At 57.9% G+C, this 18561-nt stretch overlaps 1 protein-coding gene across 2 annotated transcripts in view; it reads left to right on the forward strand.

Moving 5' to 3' along the window:
* Positions 1-18561, forward strand: part of COL18A1 (collagen type XVIII alpha 1 chain) — a 92116-nt gene that overhangs the window by 50742 nt on the left and 22813 nt on the right. For both annotated transcript variants that reach the window (XM_052640878.1, XM_052640947.1), the window contains exons 3-7: positions 3073-3620; positions 10879-10968; positions 11797-11856; positions 13865-13994; positions 18397-18473. In XM_052640878.1, coding sequence (XP_052496838.1) covers positions 3073-3620; positions 10879-10968; positions 11797-11856; positions 13865-13994; positions 18397-18473 — 905 coding nt within the window. The remainder of the gene's footprint in view (positions 1-3072; positions 3621-10878; positions 10969-11796; positions 11857-13864; positions 13995-18396; positions 18474-18561) is intronic.

Consider the following 18561-nt stretch of genomic DNA (forward strand, 5'->3'; position numbering starts at 1 on the left):
GAAATATGTTTTCTGCATCTATGATATGACCGTGTGATTTCCTCTTCTTTAACTTACTGATGTGATGGTTTCCATTAATTGATTTCAAATGTTGTTCAGTCACCAAATCGTGTCTGACTCTTTGGGATCTCATGAACTGCAGGCTTCCCTGTCGTTCACCATCTCCTGAAGTTTGGTCAAACCCATGTCCATTGAGTCAGGGATGACATCCAACCACCTCATCCTCTGTCACCCCTTCTCCTTTTGCCCTCAGTCTTTCCCAGCATCAGGGTCTTTTCCAATGGGTCAGCTCTTCATATCTGGTAGCCAACATATCGGAGCTTCAGCCCCAGCACCAGTCCTTCCAATGAGTATTCAGCGTTGATTTCCCTTAGGATTGACCGGTTTGATCTCCTTGCTGTCTGGGGGACTCTCGGGAGTCTTCTCCAGCACAATTTGAAAGCATCGTTTATTTGCTGCTCAGTCTTCCTTATGATCCAGCTCTCATATCCAAACATGAATACTGGAAAGACCATATCTTTGACTAAGCAGCCCTTTGTTAGCAAAGTGATATCTCTGCTTTTTAATACACTGTCTAGGTTTGTCATAGCTATGTTGAGCCAACCTTATGTACCTGGGCTAAACCCCACTGGGCCCTGGCTGGTCTGTTTGCTGGAAGGGAAACTGTCTTCAACTAGGCAAGTCCCCTGATTCCTTGATCTGAGGCAGGTGTGGCTGTCTGGAGGGCCCCAGCTTGCCTAGGTGCCACCCACTGTGTTCCCAGGAGGGCGCTACTGGAGCTCCCAGAGCCCGGCTCAGGCGCTCGCTAGCTGGAGAGGTGCTGGTTTCCACCCGGAGACAGCTGGGCCAGCGCCTCGGGCCAGCGCCTCCAGCCCAGCAGCTGCCAGATCTGCATGGAGGTGTGGCTACAACCACCCCCCGCCCCAACCCCTGCTTAAGATGCCTGTAACTGGAGACTGGAGTAGTGATCTCAGTGCTGTGGCATTCTGAAGATTACTCCCTATGGGAACCATGGAGAATTGCACAGAGATGAAATAGGAGAACTTTGGGAAGGAGCTGCTCATGCATCTCTGGGGTCTCTGGGGCTGTCTTCCAGCCAGGGCCCCAGGGCTGCTGTGTCTCAGCATCCTTAATCAATCTGGAAAAGTTCTAGCTGCCCAGGAGGAAGCGTGCAGCTGGGGCACATCCACGCTTAACTTCCGGGACAGCTGAGATGGGGCACCAGGGCTACTGGCACTCAGGCTGCTGAAGGCCTTTGTTCCTTAATCTTAAGGCATCTCCCTGAGTGGACACTGCGGTCCCGGGCACATCTGATGCAAAGGGACTGTACAGCCACACCATTTGGGTGGACAGTGGTGTCCGTCTGTGAGCAGAAGGTGATAGGTGGCTTCCCGGAGCCCAGGGTATTTGTGAAGGTCCCCTGCCCCCATGAGGGTCCATCCACCCCGGCAGGTGCTGAGACAAGCCATTGTTCTGCGGGTGCTGCTGTCTGCCCTGGCGGTTCCCCGCTTTTCATCTGTGTAAGGATCTCACCTGCAAGGGGTAGAGTGAGGCTGAAGGGGAGCCCACAATGCAGGAAGTCAGGGCTGCTCAGAGACAAGACGCTGCTGTCCTGGTGGGGCTAGTCTGGCAGGTACCCCAAACCCTCATCCTCGAGACCAGACCTTGCTGGTCTCTTCTCTTCTCATAGTTTGTTCTCTGGGGACTCTTTGAGCGACACAGCTTCTTTGGAAGTTGGGGTCCAGCATTTGTTCCCTCTGCTCCATGGAGTCTGGGTCAGCCTGACCCTGCACTCTGGGGCCTGACACCAGGCCCTACCACACACGGAGACACTGACAGGGCCACAGTGTCACCTGCATACACAGCCGTGTGCATACTCAGCTTAGTTAGGACACCCACACGCCAGCAGCTGCCTCCCAGAAGAGCTTCTCTGTGTACTGCATTTTGGGGGCAGAGCCCACCCAGGTTGTGAGGGGGAGGGCCTTGAGAGGAAAGGCCTGGAGGCTCCTTGCCCTTCTGCCTGGCAATGTCCAGGGAAGTCACTGGTGAGCGGGCCTCTTCCAGAGCTGGTGTTTACCATCCTGTGCCGGGCAGCCACCACAGCCCCTGGACAGAGAGGTAGGCCCTGCTTTCCCCCAGCCTTGATGCCCCTGGTCCCAGAGGTCGCCAGTCCAGGCCGCTGATGGCACCTGCCCACCTGGGAAGCAGCCCTGTTCGGGCAGGTCCAGGCACCATGGCTGTGTCCCAGCCCGGGCCCATGCCACCGAGGGGGCTCCGTACAGTCGGGTATCGCTGGAGAACGTGTGCCTGTGACACTGAGCCCCCGAGGAGGGGGAGGGATGTGAGCGCACAGAGAGTTTGAGAGGAAGGATGAGGTGTAGGGCGGGAGAGTGGGCAGTGCGGGAGGGAGAAAGCTGCCCTCCCTTCCCCGATCACATTGCCCTGTCCAGGCCGGGTGGTGGTCGTGGCACCCAGCAGGAACTCAGGGCAGTGAGCGCCAGCCTTGCAAACAGCCACCACCCGGTAAAACCCACAGTGCTGGGAGGCTTGGGTGGGGTTTGCTGCCCCACGTGTGGGCAGACAGGGGCACCACAAGCCTCAGAGGGCCCCCCAGGAAATGCAGCCCTCTTATCCTCTCCCTTCCTGGGAGTGTAACTGTTTCCAGGCTGTTCCTAGTGTGCACTCAGCTCAGGGCAGCCCTGTGCGAATCTCTCTCTTTTGTATGTCAGGTATGCCATGTGACTCAAGTGTGGGAGCGGCGGCGGGGACCAAGTCCCAGTGTGGAGTCTGAGCAGGGGTTGGGAGTGGAGGCTGGATGGAGCTCCTCGTGCTAACTTTAGGGAGGCGGGGTCTACAGCAGGCCACGCCCCTGCCTCTCGAGCCAGGCTGGTTTTGGAGGGTCTCTGCGCCCCACTTGGAGGAGCGAGCCCGTGGGGGTGGGCGTGGTGCCTGAAGGAACAGGTGGCTGTCTGTCCCCTCTGGGGCGGTGGGGGGGGGGGGGGCAGGCGCGAGATGGCCTGGGCCTTGGTTTCCCCAGTGGGCGCAGCCTCACTGCTGTCTTTCTCTCCGCAGACGGCGAGGTCGTGGAGGTGGGGCTCCAGCAGCTGCTCGGTGAGCCCCCGCCCTGGCAGGTGGCCGTGGTGCACGACCCCGCCGTGGGGCCCGCCTATGAGTTTGGCGAGGACGGCAGCGGTGGAGGCCAGGCGGCCCGGAGCCTCCTGCCCAGCGCGTTCTTCCAGGACTTCTCGCTGCTGGTGCGTGTGCGGCCGGCCTCGGCGCGCGCGGGCGTGCTCTTTGCAGTCACAGACCCTGCGCAGGCGGTGGTCTCGGTGGGCGTGAAGCTGACGGCGGCGCGTGGGGGGCGGCAGCACCTGCAACTGCTGTACACGGAGCCCGGAGCCACCGACACGCGCTCAGCCGCCAGCTTCGAGCTGCCTGCGCTGGATGGTCGCTGGACGCGCCTGGCGCTCAGCGTGGATGGCGCGTACGCCAGGCTCTTCGTGGACTGTAAGGAGGTCCAGGGCCAGCCCCTGGCGCACTCGCTGCACGACCTGCAGCTGGAGCCGGACGCCCGCCTCTTCGTGGCCCAGGCCGGTGGAGCGGACCCTGAAAAGTTCCAGGTAACTATGATGGCCTGCTTGGGGGGCAGGGGCCGGAAGCTGGGGATGGATGATGGCCACTGCTGTCTGCTGCTAAGGCAGCTCCAGGGGCAGGCAAAGCCCGGGTTACACAGCCATCAGGACCCTCGGCCCACCCTGCTCCCTCTGGGCGTTCACTCCCTGCTGCTCTGAGACCACTGCCTTCACGGGATGCCCGCATCTGCCACGTCCAGGCCCCCACCCTGTGTGTGCATATGCCTGTCCACATGGGTGCGTGGTGCCCCGTGGTGACCCTGGGCTCCGGGCCCCACCCCACCCCATCAGTGAGCAGGGGCTTTATTCTCCTGTCAAACAGACCACGCGCAGTGAAAGAATTTCAGAACAGCAATGGAGCGCTGAGTGTGCGCCTGTCTGGGGGCCGTCTGCACATCACCCCAGCTGGACCAGAGGCTTCAGGCCACGCACCAGCATTCATCGTGCTGGTTGTTTTTGCCAAACTGTGCAGTGGCCTTGTGGCTGGTAAGCCCCAGGGCAGGCCTTCTCAGAGCAGCAGGGGCAGAATTTCCGCGGTGGCGACCGGCGAGCAGTTGTTCCCGGCGTGTCCCCAGGGCAGCCCCTCCCCCAGGCCCTGCTTCATTTCTGGCGAAGGCGGGTCCCAGATGCTAGTGGATCCTTCTCCTGGGTCCTCGGTGACCACACTTCTCGGAAGCTTTCGCCAAATCCTGCCTCCTGGAAACAGTGATGGCCACCCTCAGATCTTAGCAGGTCCCTGAATTTGAACACTGCAACTGGCACACCCACCCAGCAGTTCAGACAGGGTTCCCTGTGTGTGCCAGTGGGGGATGTGTCCACAGGGGACAGAAAGTTAATTATTGCCCAGACAAAGGCTGCTTGGTTAACGTTGTTCTAAGTCCTGGTGACTCGCTTCTGAAAGCTGACCTTTCACCTTTGGCAGGAACTTTCACCCAAGGGGTCTGGGAGCCAGTAAGACTTTGATACCAAACTGAGCCTCTTTGTGTTTTCATTTTGATCCTCAAACTTGATGAAGTGGAGATAAGTCAGAGGGAGCCATGCCATGGGAGAGGCGCTGTGTTTACTGGTGATTCGTTGTGAGAATTCCCGGGCTTTTCTAGATTGGAACTCCCTGCCGCACCCCCCCCAACACACACACACCGCCCATGAGTTCTGTATTTCTTAACAATTGAAGGGGTTGCCTGTCTCATGGTACTAACGGAGGTCACCACCTTTCTGCAGTAAGGACACCCAGATGCCTCTTGCCTCAGCCCTGCCAGGCTGCGGTCATTTCTGCAAAACACACTTGCTAGTCATATATGTAGACTAACAGTGTCTGGGTGTCTTAATTTGCCTTTCTCGGTTGTTAGTGAAAACAAACGGTACTATTTCACATGTTTACTGGTTATCTGTATTTCTTCTTGTGTGTCTGTTCATGTCCTTTGCATTTTTGTTTTAATGGTTTCAATTGTTTCTTATTAGTTTGTGTGAACTCTTTATATATGAAAGATACTGATCATTTGTTTTATACACTGTAAATTTTATTCCCCAGTTTTTCTCTTGCCTTTTCACCTAGTCTTTTTTTTCCCCCACCATTGGGATATTTAAAGTGTTTATGTGGTTAAATCTGGCCTGTAGAAGACACCCAGAAAAATCTTTGAAGGTTAGAGAGACAGAGCAGAGAGGACTGTAAGGTCGTTCCATCTGGCTCTGGCTGGAGCCCTGCTTACTGTGAAGTTGCTGTCCCCGCTGATGTTGCCTGGTCACTTCCAGCGCAGCCCAGTGCAGTGTAGCTCCTTTGTTCCTCTGACGCCAGTTCCAAGAATCTCTCTGTGGGTGTTTGATCAGGCTCCAGCCGGGTGAGAGGTGAAGCTTGCTGTCTGGGGAGGAGTAGATAGGTCGGCTTAGGATAGGGTTTGTCAGTTCTCCTGAACTGAGACTCTTGGGAAAGAACCACTCACGTGTGTGACAGGCAGGACTTGCAGAGGTGCGCACAGAGCTTGGAGTGTGCAACGAGCAAGAGTGTCACGGCTAGTGGTCTCGAGCAGGTGCTCAGGCCCTCACTGACCCCCACGCTCAGCCCGGCATCTATTCTGAAGATGCTCGCAGAGCCTTTGTTGTTTTCTTCCCAAAGTTATGAGCGTCCTTGGTGTTTTCAGGTTCATTCTTCTCCTTGAGCTTAAATAGTAATAAATACCTCTTAGGAAATTCCTAATTCTACCCAGTTGTTATAGTGTTTTGCTTAAAACATTAATTCAGCGCTTTTTCAGTGTTTATTGACCTCATCCTTTCTTTTTCTTAACTATTTCAGATACCCTGTGGTCAAGTTTTCTTGACTTAGTTTCTCTTTGTTGGAAATGTCCCTGTTTTCTCATTCCTGTCTGCTTTTCTCTGTGTGAAGCCACCTTCCTCTTTACCCAGGTTCCCGTGGAGGTTCAGCCACGTGTTTGTTCGGACCCCGGGGCCCTCATCCGAAACTGACACTGGGCCAGGACAGGACTGGCTTGGGCTTCCTGGGCCACGCTCCAGCTGTGCTCCTCGTGTTGAATGTTCACTGCTTCTGTTGTGTGACGATGGTGCTGGAGGCTGTGAATTTGCCTCGGCAGGTGGCTTTGCTGGTCACATTATATAAAAAGTGCTATTCAGTCGCTCAGTCATGTCTGATTCTTTGCGACGCCATGGATTGCAGCACGCCAGGCTTCCCTGTCCTTCACTATCTCCTGGAGCTTGCTCAAACTCATGTCCATCAAATCCATGATGTCATCCAACCGTCTCATCCTCTGTCATCCCCTTCTCCTCTTGTCCTCAATCTTTCCCAGCATCAGGGTCTTTTCCAATGAGTCGGCTCTCCGCATCAGGTGGTAAAAGTATTGGAGCTTCCGTTTCAGCATCAGTCCTTCTGATGAATATTCAGGGTTGATTTCCTTTAGGATGGACTGGTTTGATCTTCAGAAGTGATTGATCCACTGAAGCGAAGAGATGCCCACCGGCCACACTAGGTTTGAGCAGGCTTAGAGCAGAGGATGGTAGCAGAGCAGGCAGGGAAAGTGCTGGTGACCTCTGACACCCCCAGTTCTCCTGCTGTGGCCCCCAAGTCCAGCCACAGAAAACGTGCTGCTGCTGACTGAGGGCAGCTCGGGGCACTCAGGTCACGGTGACCAGCTCCTCCCAGTACCCGTCTGTCAATCATCTGAAGCAACCTGAACGGGTAACGTAACCTGTTCGTAGTCCTGCGGTAGTCCCGCCATTGCCTGAAAGAGATGCTTTTAATAGAATTTCATGCAAATAGTCCAGGAGCTGGGGCTTCACACCGGAAACCGATGAGACGCCCCTTGGTCCAGGACGTGTGGAGAACGGGACAGTGGTGGTGTGGCCCAGTCATGGTGACAGCTGGAGTGGGTGACAAGGGAGCAGGTGGCGTGGGGGTCAGCCAGAGAGGAGGGAGGGGCAGGGGGTGAGGTGGAGCAACCAGGCCCATGGGGGCTGCAGGTCACCCACCCCTGTACAGGTGCATTCAGCCCCATGGCCTGGGGCCAGGACACAGCCCTTCCAGAAGGAGCAGAAGGGGTGAGTCAGGGGGCCCAGAGAACCCTGGGCTGCCAGAGGGGCGTCCCAGGGAGGCAGCCCCAGCACCGGTGCCGAGGGACATGCTTTCACGTCATGGGGCTGTGGTCGTCTGCACACAACTCTAAGACCAGGGGCCCTAGGGAGGCAGTGACAGGACAGATTTCAAATGGTCTGGATTTCATAACATCTGTCAAGTCCATCCAGCGTTTGCAGTGGGCCTGGTGACCTTTGGGCTACTGATGTCTCCCCAGCTGACCATGGCTCAAGCCCCAGTGGACGGGCCAGTTGGCGGGGGGCCGGGCTCCTCTGCTCCCCATTGCAACCGAGCCTGGCGGCCTCTTGCTGAGCGGCCACCCTGCTGGCTGGCAGTGTGGGGGCCAGAGCCTGTGCTCGTGGCAGCCTGGCCTCACGGGACAGTGTCAGTGTGGGGCGGTCATGTCCGGATGTCCAGTGCCCTGACCTGCGCCTGCGGGAGCCTGGTGGCCTGTCCCCCGACTACTGCCTCACAGTGTCTCCGGGGGTGTTCAGAGTGTGGCTTTCTGGAATCTTAACCTCTGTGCCTACCCCTGGATTCTCAATCTGGATGACTCTCTGTCATCTGGGGCTGCCTATTCCCCCTTCAGCACCACCCTCTGCTGGGCAGGCTGAGAATTTCCATCCCTAACACACTGCTGCCTCCGCCCCGAGCCCCGGGGCCAACCTCCTGCCTTTTTAAGCCCAGAAAGGCTCGTGCTTCCCACAGGCGGTGGTGTCTGGCGCCCAGAGGCTGGGGGCGCCTGTGTGCGCTTCCCACGCAGGAGAGTGGCCGTAATCACTGCGTTCCTGCTCCTGGCCTGTGCCCCCTTACACACATGCTCTGAGCACACATACACATGTGCCCTCCTGCACACAGGCCCTCCATATGACACTCCTGGCAGCTCACTGCCCTCCATGGTGGTTGGAGCATCTCTGGATTCAGGGGGCGGGCAGGGAGGACACTCCTCCATGGAGTGGACCGAACACCACCCCCACCACATCCCCTCCCCACAGCCAGGTGGCCCGTCTGTCTTCAGACCGGAGCTCCAGCCATGGGTGGGCTGCTTGCCACCAGCCCCTTTCAGCCCCCCACACCCTCAGCTGGGTTCTGCCCCTGGGTTCCATGGACTGCATGGGGCCAGGGTCCCTGATACCTGCTGCCTAAGCCGTCTGCACAGTGCTGAGCCATCAGTCAAGCTGTCCTATGTCCATCCCAGTGGCCTCAGCCTGGACACAGCCTGGGCTCCCCAACAGACACTGTGAGGAGGGGCCAGTCATACTCTGTGAACCTTGCAGGGATCTGCCGGCTGGTTCAAGATCCCGAAAAATACTGCCCTGGGGGGCAGTGACAGGGGACTGAGGGAGGTGGGGGTGGAGTTGGATATGAAGGGGCAGAAGCAGCTGGGCTCAGCTGTGGCCGCAGCATCTGCTCTGGTTAGCTGGAGCCATGGGCTGACCTCAGATGGAGCCGGCGCTTCTGTGCCTGGTCACCTCTGGGAAGATATGGCCGCCTCGCCCCTGCCGTGCAACCACCAGCCAGTGGGGGACGGGCCGTGGACAGCAGGGCTGACCCTGTCCCACGCTCCACCAGCCCCGGCCCCCTGGGCTGTCTGCTTCCCCTGGAGGCCTTGCCAAGCTGTCCTGCCGAACCTCCTGGAACCTCTGGGCATCCTGCATCTGAGAACTGAGCCGCCTCCTGCCGTGGTGTTGGGGTCAGAGCTGCTGGCTCCCCAGGCAAGATGGGCCTTGACCACTAAGCCACAGGCACTTTTGCCCTTGAGCTTCTGGAATGAGCTGTGGTCAAGTGGAAAAAATGGTAAAGACGGCCTGTGGCCCCACCAGTGGGCACTGTTCTCGCTGCCTACGGAGACCGACCAGCAAGAAGAAACCATTGTTGGTGACTCGATGCCCTCTCTTCCATCGGCTGGTGAGGCAGGGGCAGCTTTGGGAAGCCCAGCAGAGGACTACCAAAGTTACTCCTGGGTCAGCCCTCGAGATTGCTTGAGAAAAGGGGTGTCATAGTGCGCTGTGGAGCTGAAGTCACCTGCCTGCCCCCCACCTGTGCGCTCGGCCCCTCCTCTCCTCACAGGCCTGGCTGGGAGTTGTACTGGGGACATGATGAACTCATGGTATCTGGGGGATGCGGGTGTCTCCCTCAGCCCCCTACCTGGGTCAGCTGACCTCATTCGCCTCCCAGGAGCAGGTGTTTATGCCTGAACATACACACACACGTGTGTACATACACACGAGCACATGGATGCAGGTACGCACACAAATATGTGCATACCTGCATGACACATTTATACATGCATACACACACACGCACATCCATTTGCACACGTGCCACAAACATGACATGTTCACACACAGGCCTTGGAAGTAGAGATGCGGGCGGGGGCGGAATATGGAGCTGGGCAGACCTGGCCCCTGGAGGTGCTGATCCTTGGGAGGGAGTCCAAGAGGACTTCCTGGAGGAGGTGGCCTGAGCTGAGCCTGGAGAGAAGAGAGGAGCCCTCAGGCGAGGGCTCTTGGGGACACTTGGGGTGTTAGTCGCTTGTTGTCATGTGGGAGCAGGAGGGCCATGAGATGGAGGGCAGTGATAAAGGGAGTCTGAAGGGCACTTAGAGGAAAAACTGTAAGCTGGTCGAGTGAGCACGCGGCCCCAGGACGTCCCACCCGCTGCCTGTCTTGGTACGGCTGCAACCTTGGAAGGCTTTTACGAGTTCCAGTGGTTGGAAAAAACCAAAGAGGAAGACCATTTTGTGATGCGTGAATGTTTCAGTGTCCTACACAGTCTGGTTGGAGCAGCCACATCCAGTGCCCACAGACTGGTTCAGGTCCCGACACAGCCGCAGAGCAGCAGCGACAAAGACCTGAAAACAGTCACCATCTGGCCCTTGACCCAGGAAGTGTACCAGCTCCTGACCCAGGCTGACCCGTTTTTAAGAGCTGTGAAAATGTGCCTCTTAGAAGCAATGCAATGCGGTCTCTGTTTAGAAGATGCAGTGATCCATCCCCTTGGATGAAGATGTTCAATAGAAAACAAAAGAAACACCAGAAAAGCGTTTGTGAACACTCAGGACCTCCAGGCAGGAAAGCTTCTAGAGAGGACACCGAAGGCCTGGATCCTGTGGCCTCACACACGGGCCCGGGATCCCGACCATGATTCAGAACGTGCGGTCCTGTCTCCCTGTGGGAGCAGGACGCCTTGCAGTGGAGGCCCCGGTGTGGCCAGGCTGAGGTCCTTGGCCATCGTGCTAGCCCAGCTGGCCGTGGCCCTGCCCTGCCTCAGGCTTCCTGTTGGAGTGGGGATCCCAGTCCTCTCCACAAGCAGTTGTCCACACTCATGGTTCAGGACACTGCCCAGTGCCGTCCACCTCATGCTCCGAGGAGACACTGCCTCTGGGGACACTGCATGCCGATGACCTCTTCTCTGCTCATGCTATGTCCAGGCGCCCGGTGCCGCGCTGGGACCACATGAGGGAGTGTGTGGTACCATCCAGAGGCTGATGAGCATCCTTGGGAAGAGAGAGGGAGTGGGTGGTGTCACCTGCTGTGACATTACCCCCTGCGGTGTCTCTGCTAGACCTGACCTCAGACATGCCTGGCTCTGAGCTGGGCCTGGCCTGAGTCGGGGTCTTCTGTCCCAGGACCCCTGGTGACCCTCCCCTCCCTCTGTGTTCAGGGTCTGATCTCAGAGCTGAGGTTGCGCAGGGATCCTCGGGTGAGCCCCCGGCAGTGCCAGGACGAGGACGAGGACGACGATGATGATGGGGTGAGTGGCCACTGCCTGGCTTGGGCGGGGGGCCCCCTCCTCCTCCCTCCCCTTTGCTCTGTGGGAGGAGGGGCCCAGGCCAGGATGCAGTGGGCCTTTCCTGGAAGCCCCAAAATGATTGGGACCAGAGAGGTCTTTGACAGTTGCTACTTCGGGTGGATGTTACCTGTGATCACGTTTCTATCTGCCCATAATGTCACCCTGGGGACTCCCAGGTGAACCTCCCTTGCCTGGAACTTTCCACATAGAAACATTCGTGGAACATAAAAGTTAAAAATCATGCCTGGGGAGCCCATTGGGTGATAGCATCACTGGTAGTTGCCAGAGCAAAAAGTGTGTGTGTGTGCGGTCACGTGTATGTGTGCACACAGTCCCTGGGGCCTAAGGCAGAAGACACATCAGTTCTCTGTGTGAAGGACAGATGGGCAGGAGACCTCTGTCCCCGGGGTGGCCCCAGGTCCCAGCAGCTCCTGTGAACCCAGCACTGGGAACTGGGAGACGGTCCAGCCGCGTGCAGTGACTGGTCCAGGGAGTGGGGCCTGCAGCCATGTCCCAGCCCCGAGGGTCCCCGTGTGGGGCCTCCCCTCCGGGCCGTTTCCCAGGATAGTGTCCCGGGACAGGAGAGGAAGGGATACCCTCCGAGCAGGTCTTTAGGTGTCCGGCCAGGGGCCACATTGGTTTCCTAAAAGCCATTCGTCCTAAGAAGCCTGATGGACATGAGCCTTGTCAATGACTGGCTGACCTCCTCATGGCCTGCCCTCCCCCTGACACTGAGCTCTGGGGGCCTGGGGGCTTCAGCCATCAACTTGTTTCCTGTCAACCCCGCAGGCGTCTGGAGACCTGGGCAGTGGGCTCATGGAGACCCAGGAGCATCCCCGGGAGGAGTTGGTAAGTGCTGGGGCCTGCGGATGAGGCATCGGGCACACCTGTGCACACGTGTGTGTGACTTCTCAGGACAAACTTGTGCTGGAGATGTGGGACCAGACTCAGGCTGAGTCGGGGCTGCACCTTCCCATCTGCTCCCTCCTGGGAGGGAATGTCCCTTCCAGCCTGGAGCCTGGCCCAGGCCTTCGTCGGGTGCCTGTGTTTGCATCTCCTGTCAGCGCATGGGGCTATGGGGAACCCAGGGGTGACCCTGCTGTGTAGCCCCCACTGCCTGGAATAGCACACAGGCTGGGGCACCTCGGGAAGGATGCCCCCCTCTCCCATCTGGACCCACCGTGTGTCCCACCCGACCCCTAGTGTCATCTCCTCCAGGGCTCAGGTGTCACAGGGCCGTGACAGGGTGGAGTGCTGAGCTGCCCTGGGGTGAGTGGTCAGCGGACCCCCTGATTCCAGGGGCACTGGGGCCTCCCTGGCTTTGCACTTGCTAGAGCAGCACTGGCTCTGGCGCCTGGCAGACCCCTGGACAGTGTCAGTGGGTGGTACCCACAGCATCCCTGCCTGTCATGTGGCCTGTCCTCTCCTCAGCTGTCTACCCAGGGGCCCCAGGCACAAACCACGGAGACAGCAGTGTCCCCCCCATGCTGGTGCCAGGGTGTCAAGTGCTGCAACCATGCAGCCTCTCAACAGATTCGGGGGGGCAGTCAGAGAGGGAGTTATCAGCCTGCAGTGTGCTAACTAGCCGGCTGCCCTTGCCAGCTCCAGCTCCACAAAACCCGGCCGAGGCTGCAGGAAGGAGTCGGAGGGGCCATGCGGGAGCTGCTGTGCGGGCCTGGCCTGGCCCTGGGCACACTCAGTCTCTCAGCACCCTCAATGCGCCCTCCGTGGTTCTCCGGGCCTCCGCTCTCCCACACCCAGGGGGTCTCGGGTGTCAGCGTGACCGACTGACGTGGGGTCCCGGAGGACCTCACCCACATCAGAGGGTTCTGGCTGCAAGGGAGGCCTTGAGTCTGCCCCGGGGGCCGCTCGCCCACCGGACGAGCCTCATGGCGTCCCTGGTTCCAGGCATGTGGGCAGCACCGTCTCCAGAGCAGTATCCCCAGGGAGCGCGTGCTGAGTGCAGACAGGGAGCCCACACTCAGTGACACCCCGTGACGCCCGAGTGTGGACAGGAAGCGCCTTGCCTGTGCCTGTGCACTCACCCTCGAAGCCCCGAAGGCCCCAGGGCAGGGAAGTGAGTTTTCAGGGCTGCTACTGCTGCTAAGTTGCTTCAGTCGTGTCCAACTCTGCGACCCCATAGACGGCAGCCCACCAGGCTCCTCTGTCCCTGGGATTCTCCAGGCAAGAATACTGGAGTGGGTTGCCATGTCCTTCTCCAATGCATGCATGCTTGCTAAGTCGCTTCAGTCATGTCTGGCTCTGTGTGACCCCATGGACAGCAGCCCATCAGGCTCCTCTGTCCACAGGATTCTCTAGGCAAGAATACTGGAGTGGGTTTTCAGGGCAGAGCCCTAGAAGCCCCAGGTTCTCTGGGGACAGGGAATAGAGTTTTCAGGGCAGAGTTGGCCTCATCCCTTGGGGTTGGGATGGGGGGCAGGTGGAATCACTGGGCCTTGGGTGCCAGGTCAGGACCGTCACCAAGGACAGATGCGACCACCCCTCTGGTGCATGGTGATGGCCACATGCCCGTCACCGTCAAGACCACAGGCAGGAGCCAAGGCTGCTTGAGTTCTGAGGGGCCGTCCTGGGCTCTGAATGGGGGATGAGGGAGGGTAGGCTCTCATCCATCCCTCCGGGTATGGGGGCTTCAAGGTGAGGAGACCCCCACCGTGTGAGCTGCTCAGAAGAAAACGGCCCTGGAGGGGCCTGGAGCTTCTTCTTTTCCAAGATGGAGTCCCTGGTGGTTTCTTCTTAATTTTTGTGAAATCTCATTTTACAACCAAATGTGTCTAAAGCTGGCAGCACGCGGGCCACACGTGTCACTGATAACGGAGCTGCTTTGCACTCCCCCCAGGGCGCGCCCCTGGGGCCCAGGCTCCCTGAGGCTCCTCCAGTCACTTCTCCACCCTTGGCCGGAGTCGGCACTGAGGAGGACTTGAGAACTGAGGAGGTAGAGGAGTCAACCACGGCGTCTTCGTTAGGAGGTAAAGCCTGCTGAGGTGCTGTGTGTGTGTATTAGCGGTGTGTGTGTGTTTGTGGCCGTGTGTGTTCATGGCATGTGCTCCTGGTGTGTGTGTCTTATTGGTGTGTGTTCCTGGTGTGTGTACGTTCCTGGTGTGTGCATGTTAGTGGTGTGTGTGTTACTGGTCTATGCATGTCCCTGATGTGTGCGTGTGCAGGCAGTATGTGGGCCCGTGTGTGTGGCAGGTGAAGGGCTCCTGTCTGTGACACGGATGCCCCACTGCTGGGGGCTCCGCACCCACCCTGCCCCATTGCTGCCTCATGGACGTGGTCTCCCCGTGCTGTTTTTCATTTCCTGGGGGTTACAGGACCATCCTGAGGGTGCTGCCACTGCCCAGCCTGGGGGCAGGGGGGTTGCCAGGAGAACACGGGAGCTGGTTTTGAGGGGGGCAAAGGCGCCTCTGACTGGACCTCTGTGAAACTGGGCAGCATTTGGGGCCAGAGAGTGCTCAGGCCTGGACGCCTGGGACACACTGGGAAGTGGACTGCGTGCCCGTGCACAGCCCCCCATCACGGTGTGACAGGTGCCCACGGAGTTAGTTCTCATGGCAGGGCTGGAGGCTCCCTCACTGTCTCAGGGGGAAGTGCATCCTGTATCGTGCCCCTGGCTGCCTTCCCTCCAGGGAGACTGGCTTCCTCCCACTCAGGGAGCTGGCAGGATCCCACTCCCAGTGGCTGCAGGACCGAGGCTCCCGGTCCTCACCGCTGCCAGCCAAGGGTCGTCCTCAGGTCCCAGAGACCACCGTGTTCCTCCTGTCCTGGCCCAGCCCTGTCGGGGAGGGGTCCTTCTCCTGCTCTGGGTCCCCGACCTCCCCTCCTGCCTCCTCATTGGTTTGAGGGCCTTTGTGATGACTGGGTTCCACCCCGATAACCCAGGACACACTCCCCACCTTAACATTAGCTCCTTAGTTACCAGCATCTCCAAAGTCCCTCACAGCGGTGCCCAGGTCAGTGTCTGGTGGGTAACCGGGGCCCTAGGGAGACACCTGTAGAGCTCTGTTTGCAACACTTGGTAGGTCTAGAAAATTGTATAGATTTTTTTTTATTTTGGAGAAGAGCATTTATCACTTTAAAAAATTACTGAAATATTACACGTTTGATGCAGCCAACTTAGAAGCAGGAGAGAACCAACTAGAGAACTGACCGCTGTGGTCAGGTCCCACTGTTTATACCCCGTGTTTGGGGTGTGTGTGCTTGTTACATTTGTCACAGAGCCACTTAGGGTACTGCCAGAGCCCCAGCATCTCGAGTGAGGCACATGCCCCATCCCCGCTTTGCTATGCTCTGCTGCCTGGGGCCCCAGTCAGGGCTGTCTCAGACCCCTTGATAGCTCCATGATGGGTCTGGCTTTATTTTTTGGTTTGCCTTTGCTTTGAAGTATAATCGACATATGATAAACTGCACATTTTTTAAATTTTATTGAAATAGAGTTGATGTACATTGTGGGGTTAATTTCGGGTACACAGCACAGAGACTCAGTTATCCGTGTACGTTTATTCATCCTTTTTCAGATTCTTGTCTCATACAGGTTATCACAGAATGTTGAGTGGAGTTCCCTGCGCTATACAGTAGGCCCTTGTTAGTTATCTATTTTATACACAGTAGTGTGTGAAATTGCGCATATTTGAAACACACCATTTGAGACGTTTCAACCTACGTGTCCACCCCTGAAACCATCGCCTCAGGCAAGATGCGAAGGCTCTATAAGCCCCTTTGCAGGCCCCCCACTCCACACTCCCATTCCCAGGCAGCCACTGACCTGCTCTGTAACTGCAGATGTTGGCACTTCTTAGAATTTTACTTAAAGGGAATCCAGGACTTTGACCCATTTACTCAGCATCAGTGTTTTGAGAGTAACCGTCTTGTGGCCAAGGAGAGTTTCTCTGGGTAGGTGGGCACCACCTGGGCCAGGCTTATCCTAAAGTGGTCAGCTTTAGGTGGGGCTGTTACAGAAAGGTGGCCTTGGGGTTTCCGTGGCCACATGCTTCCATCTGCCGTGGGTCAGCACCTGGGTGGAGTGGCAGGAGTGTGTGTCACAGGGAACTGCCACACACTGCCATGGCAGCTGCCCCATGTAACCTCCCTGGGATGTGGGTCCCCACCAGTGCCTGGCACCTCGGCCCCTTTGCTGTACCTGTCCCGACAGCGGTGTGGCCGTGTCTCCTTGGCTTTAGTTCACATCCTGCTGATGCTGGGCACCGTGGAGCATCTTCTGTGAGCGCACCTGCTGTGCCTGTGTCTTCCTTTGTGAGGAATCTGTCCCAACCTCACGCCCTCGTTTTACTGGGCACACTGGTCCTGAGAGTTCATGTGCTCTGGACACGCCTCCTCTGCCGGAGAGCCTCTCAGTCCGGGGCTCACCTTCTTATTTTGTTAAGTGACTTAGAAGGGCGCGAGCTTGTAACTTTGATGAGATTAGATGCATCTGTTTGTTCTTTTCTTTATTTCTTGCCCCATCTCTTGGTTTGCGGGGCTTCCCCAGTGGCACAGCGGTAAAGAATCCGCCTGCAGTGCAGGAATCGCAGGAGACATAGGATCCGTCCCTGGGTCAGGAAGGTTCCCTGGAGGAGGAAATGGCAACCCACTCCAGTATTCTTTTCTGGAGAATTTCATGGACAGGGGAGCCTGATGGGCTACAGTCCATAGGGTCACAAAGAGTCGGACACCACTGAAGCGACTTAGCATGCACGCATGGCTTGTGGGATCTTAGTTCCCTGACCAGGGACTGAACATGCGCCCCTGCAATGGAAGTACGAGTTCTAACCGCTGGACCTCCAGGGAAGCCCCCATATCAGTCTGTCTTTATGAGTCTCAGTGTTGGCGTCATATCTGAGAGGCTGGCACAGTTTTAGATTTCACTTGGGGTGCTGACCCACGGATGCGGCTCTGCAGGTGACTCCAACACATTTGCTGGAAGGACCGTCTGCCTGCCCCTGCATCGCCCCGGGGCTTTGCTGTGCACAGCTGTGCGCGTGTCTTGACTCTGCTCCGTAGGGACCCTGTCTCAGCGTCTTCACAGTCGTTTCACGGGGGGCTGACAACTTTAGGATAAGCCTGGCCCGGGTGGTGTGGATCCTCCCGCCTTGCTCTTCCTTCACAAATCCACTTTGGTGTTCTGTGTGCTTTGCACCTTGTATGAATTTCAGATCCTCACTGACAGTGCCGGTCAGTGTGGGGCTGGGCCTGGACATCAGCTAATGTCCAGTTTTCTGACCCCGCACTCAGGGATCTGTCTCCTTTGGCTTATTTAGGTCTTTACTTTCTCTGAGTGATGTTTTGCCGCTTTTAAATGTTTTCTGAGGCGGGGATTTGAATTTTGCCTTAAACCATACTGAACACCTGGGAGGGTTCCTCCCTGGGCCATCTCGGGCAGTGTGGGGACCCTCTAGTGGTCAACTGGTGACTTGGTGAGTCCCTGGTTGAGGTAACGGGGCCCTCAGCAGGCACTGGGTGGCTCCCTTACTGAGCAAGGCAAACCCAGAGGTGGCTGCAGGTGGGCACAGGGGTCATGGGCACAGAGATTGTGACCCCAGTTTCTCCTGGCAAGGGCACAGGTGGCCCTCAGCACTGTGGGACCCTGGAAAGGCAAGCCCTTCCTGAGTGGGCCGGTCCACGGTCAGCTCACAGGCCCCAGGTCCCATCCAACCCCAGGCTCAGCATCCAGCTCTGTCAGAATGTGATCAGGACCCAGCAAGGGCAGACCCTCAGGAGGCAGGTCATCAGAGCGCAGCCTGAATCCTCTTTTCTAACTGACTTCGTGATGCTGACACGTCGGGTGACAGCTTTAGGGGAACAGCCTCAAAGTTCACCCCAAAAGTGCTGTCCATCACAAAGCAGGGGGCACCATCCTGTACCCAGTGGAGAGGAACTGCAGACGGGCGGGGAGACGAGCAGGGTGAGCTGTTGGGGTCAGGCATCCACACCGCAGGCGTCCACACAGAGAACGTCCACACTGTGGGCGTCCGTGCCGCGGGTGCTCACTCCACATCCGCTCTTCTGTGTATTTTGATGGCTTCTGTGGGAACCATCCCTGGCTTGGGCCGAGGCTGGATCTGACCAGATCTGGCCTGTGGGCAGACCCCTGATAGATCCTGGGATGTGCGCCATCACCATCTCCCCAGAGAAGCCACAAGGACAAGGCTGGGCCCGTGGAGACCTGACTTCCCGCATGTGGGTCAGGTTCTCAGAGGCCCGCACTCCCAGGAGATAACCTGGCACTCAGGGGAGGAGGGTCGAGGGGGTGCCACCAACCCTCAGATGGTTCATCTGGAGAAGAGTATATCCTCAGGGAACCCGGCCGGGGCTGAGCTCCAGGTGGGTGGGCAGCCCTGCAGAGGGTCTGACGGCCACCTCTGCCTCCCCCAGCTCAGACCCTCCCCAGCTTGGGCACAGTTGGCACATGGGATGAGAGTGTTTGGAGCCCTGGAAGCAGCGTGAAAGAGGTGAGGCTTCCTTGACCCAGAATCACAGAGCCCCAAGCGCAGTCAGTGCCCCTGACCTGTTCCCAGGGGACCCCGCTCCCTGGGGGCC

Source organism: Budorcas taxicolor, chromosome 1 (genome assembly GCF_023091745.1).
Source record: "Budorcas taxicolor isolate Tak-1 chromosome 1, Takin1.1, whole genome shotgun sequence".
Classification (NCBI taxonomy): domain Eukaryota; kingdom Metazoa; phylum Chordata; class Mammalia; order Artiodactyla; family Bovidae; genus Budorcas; species Budorcas taxicolor.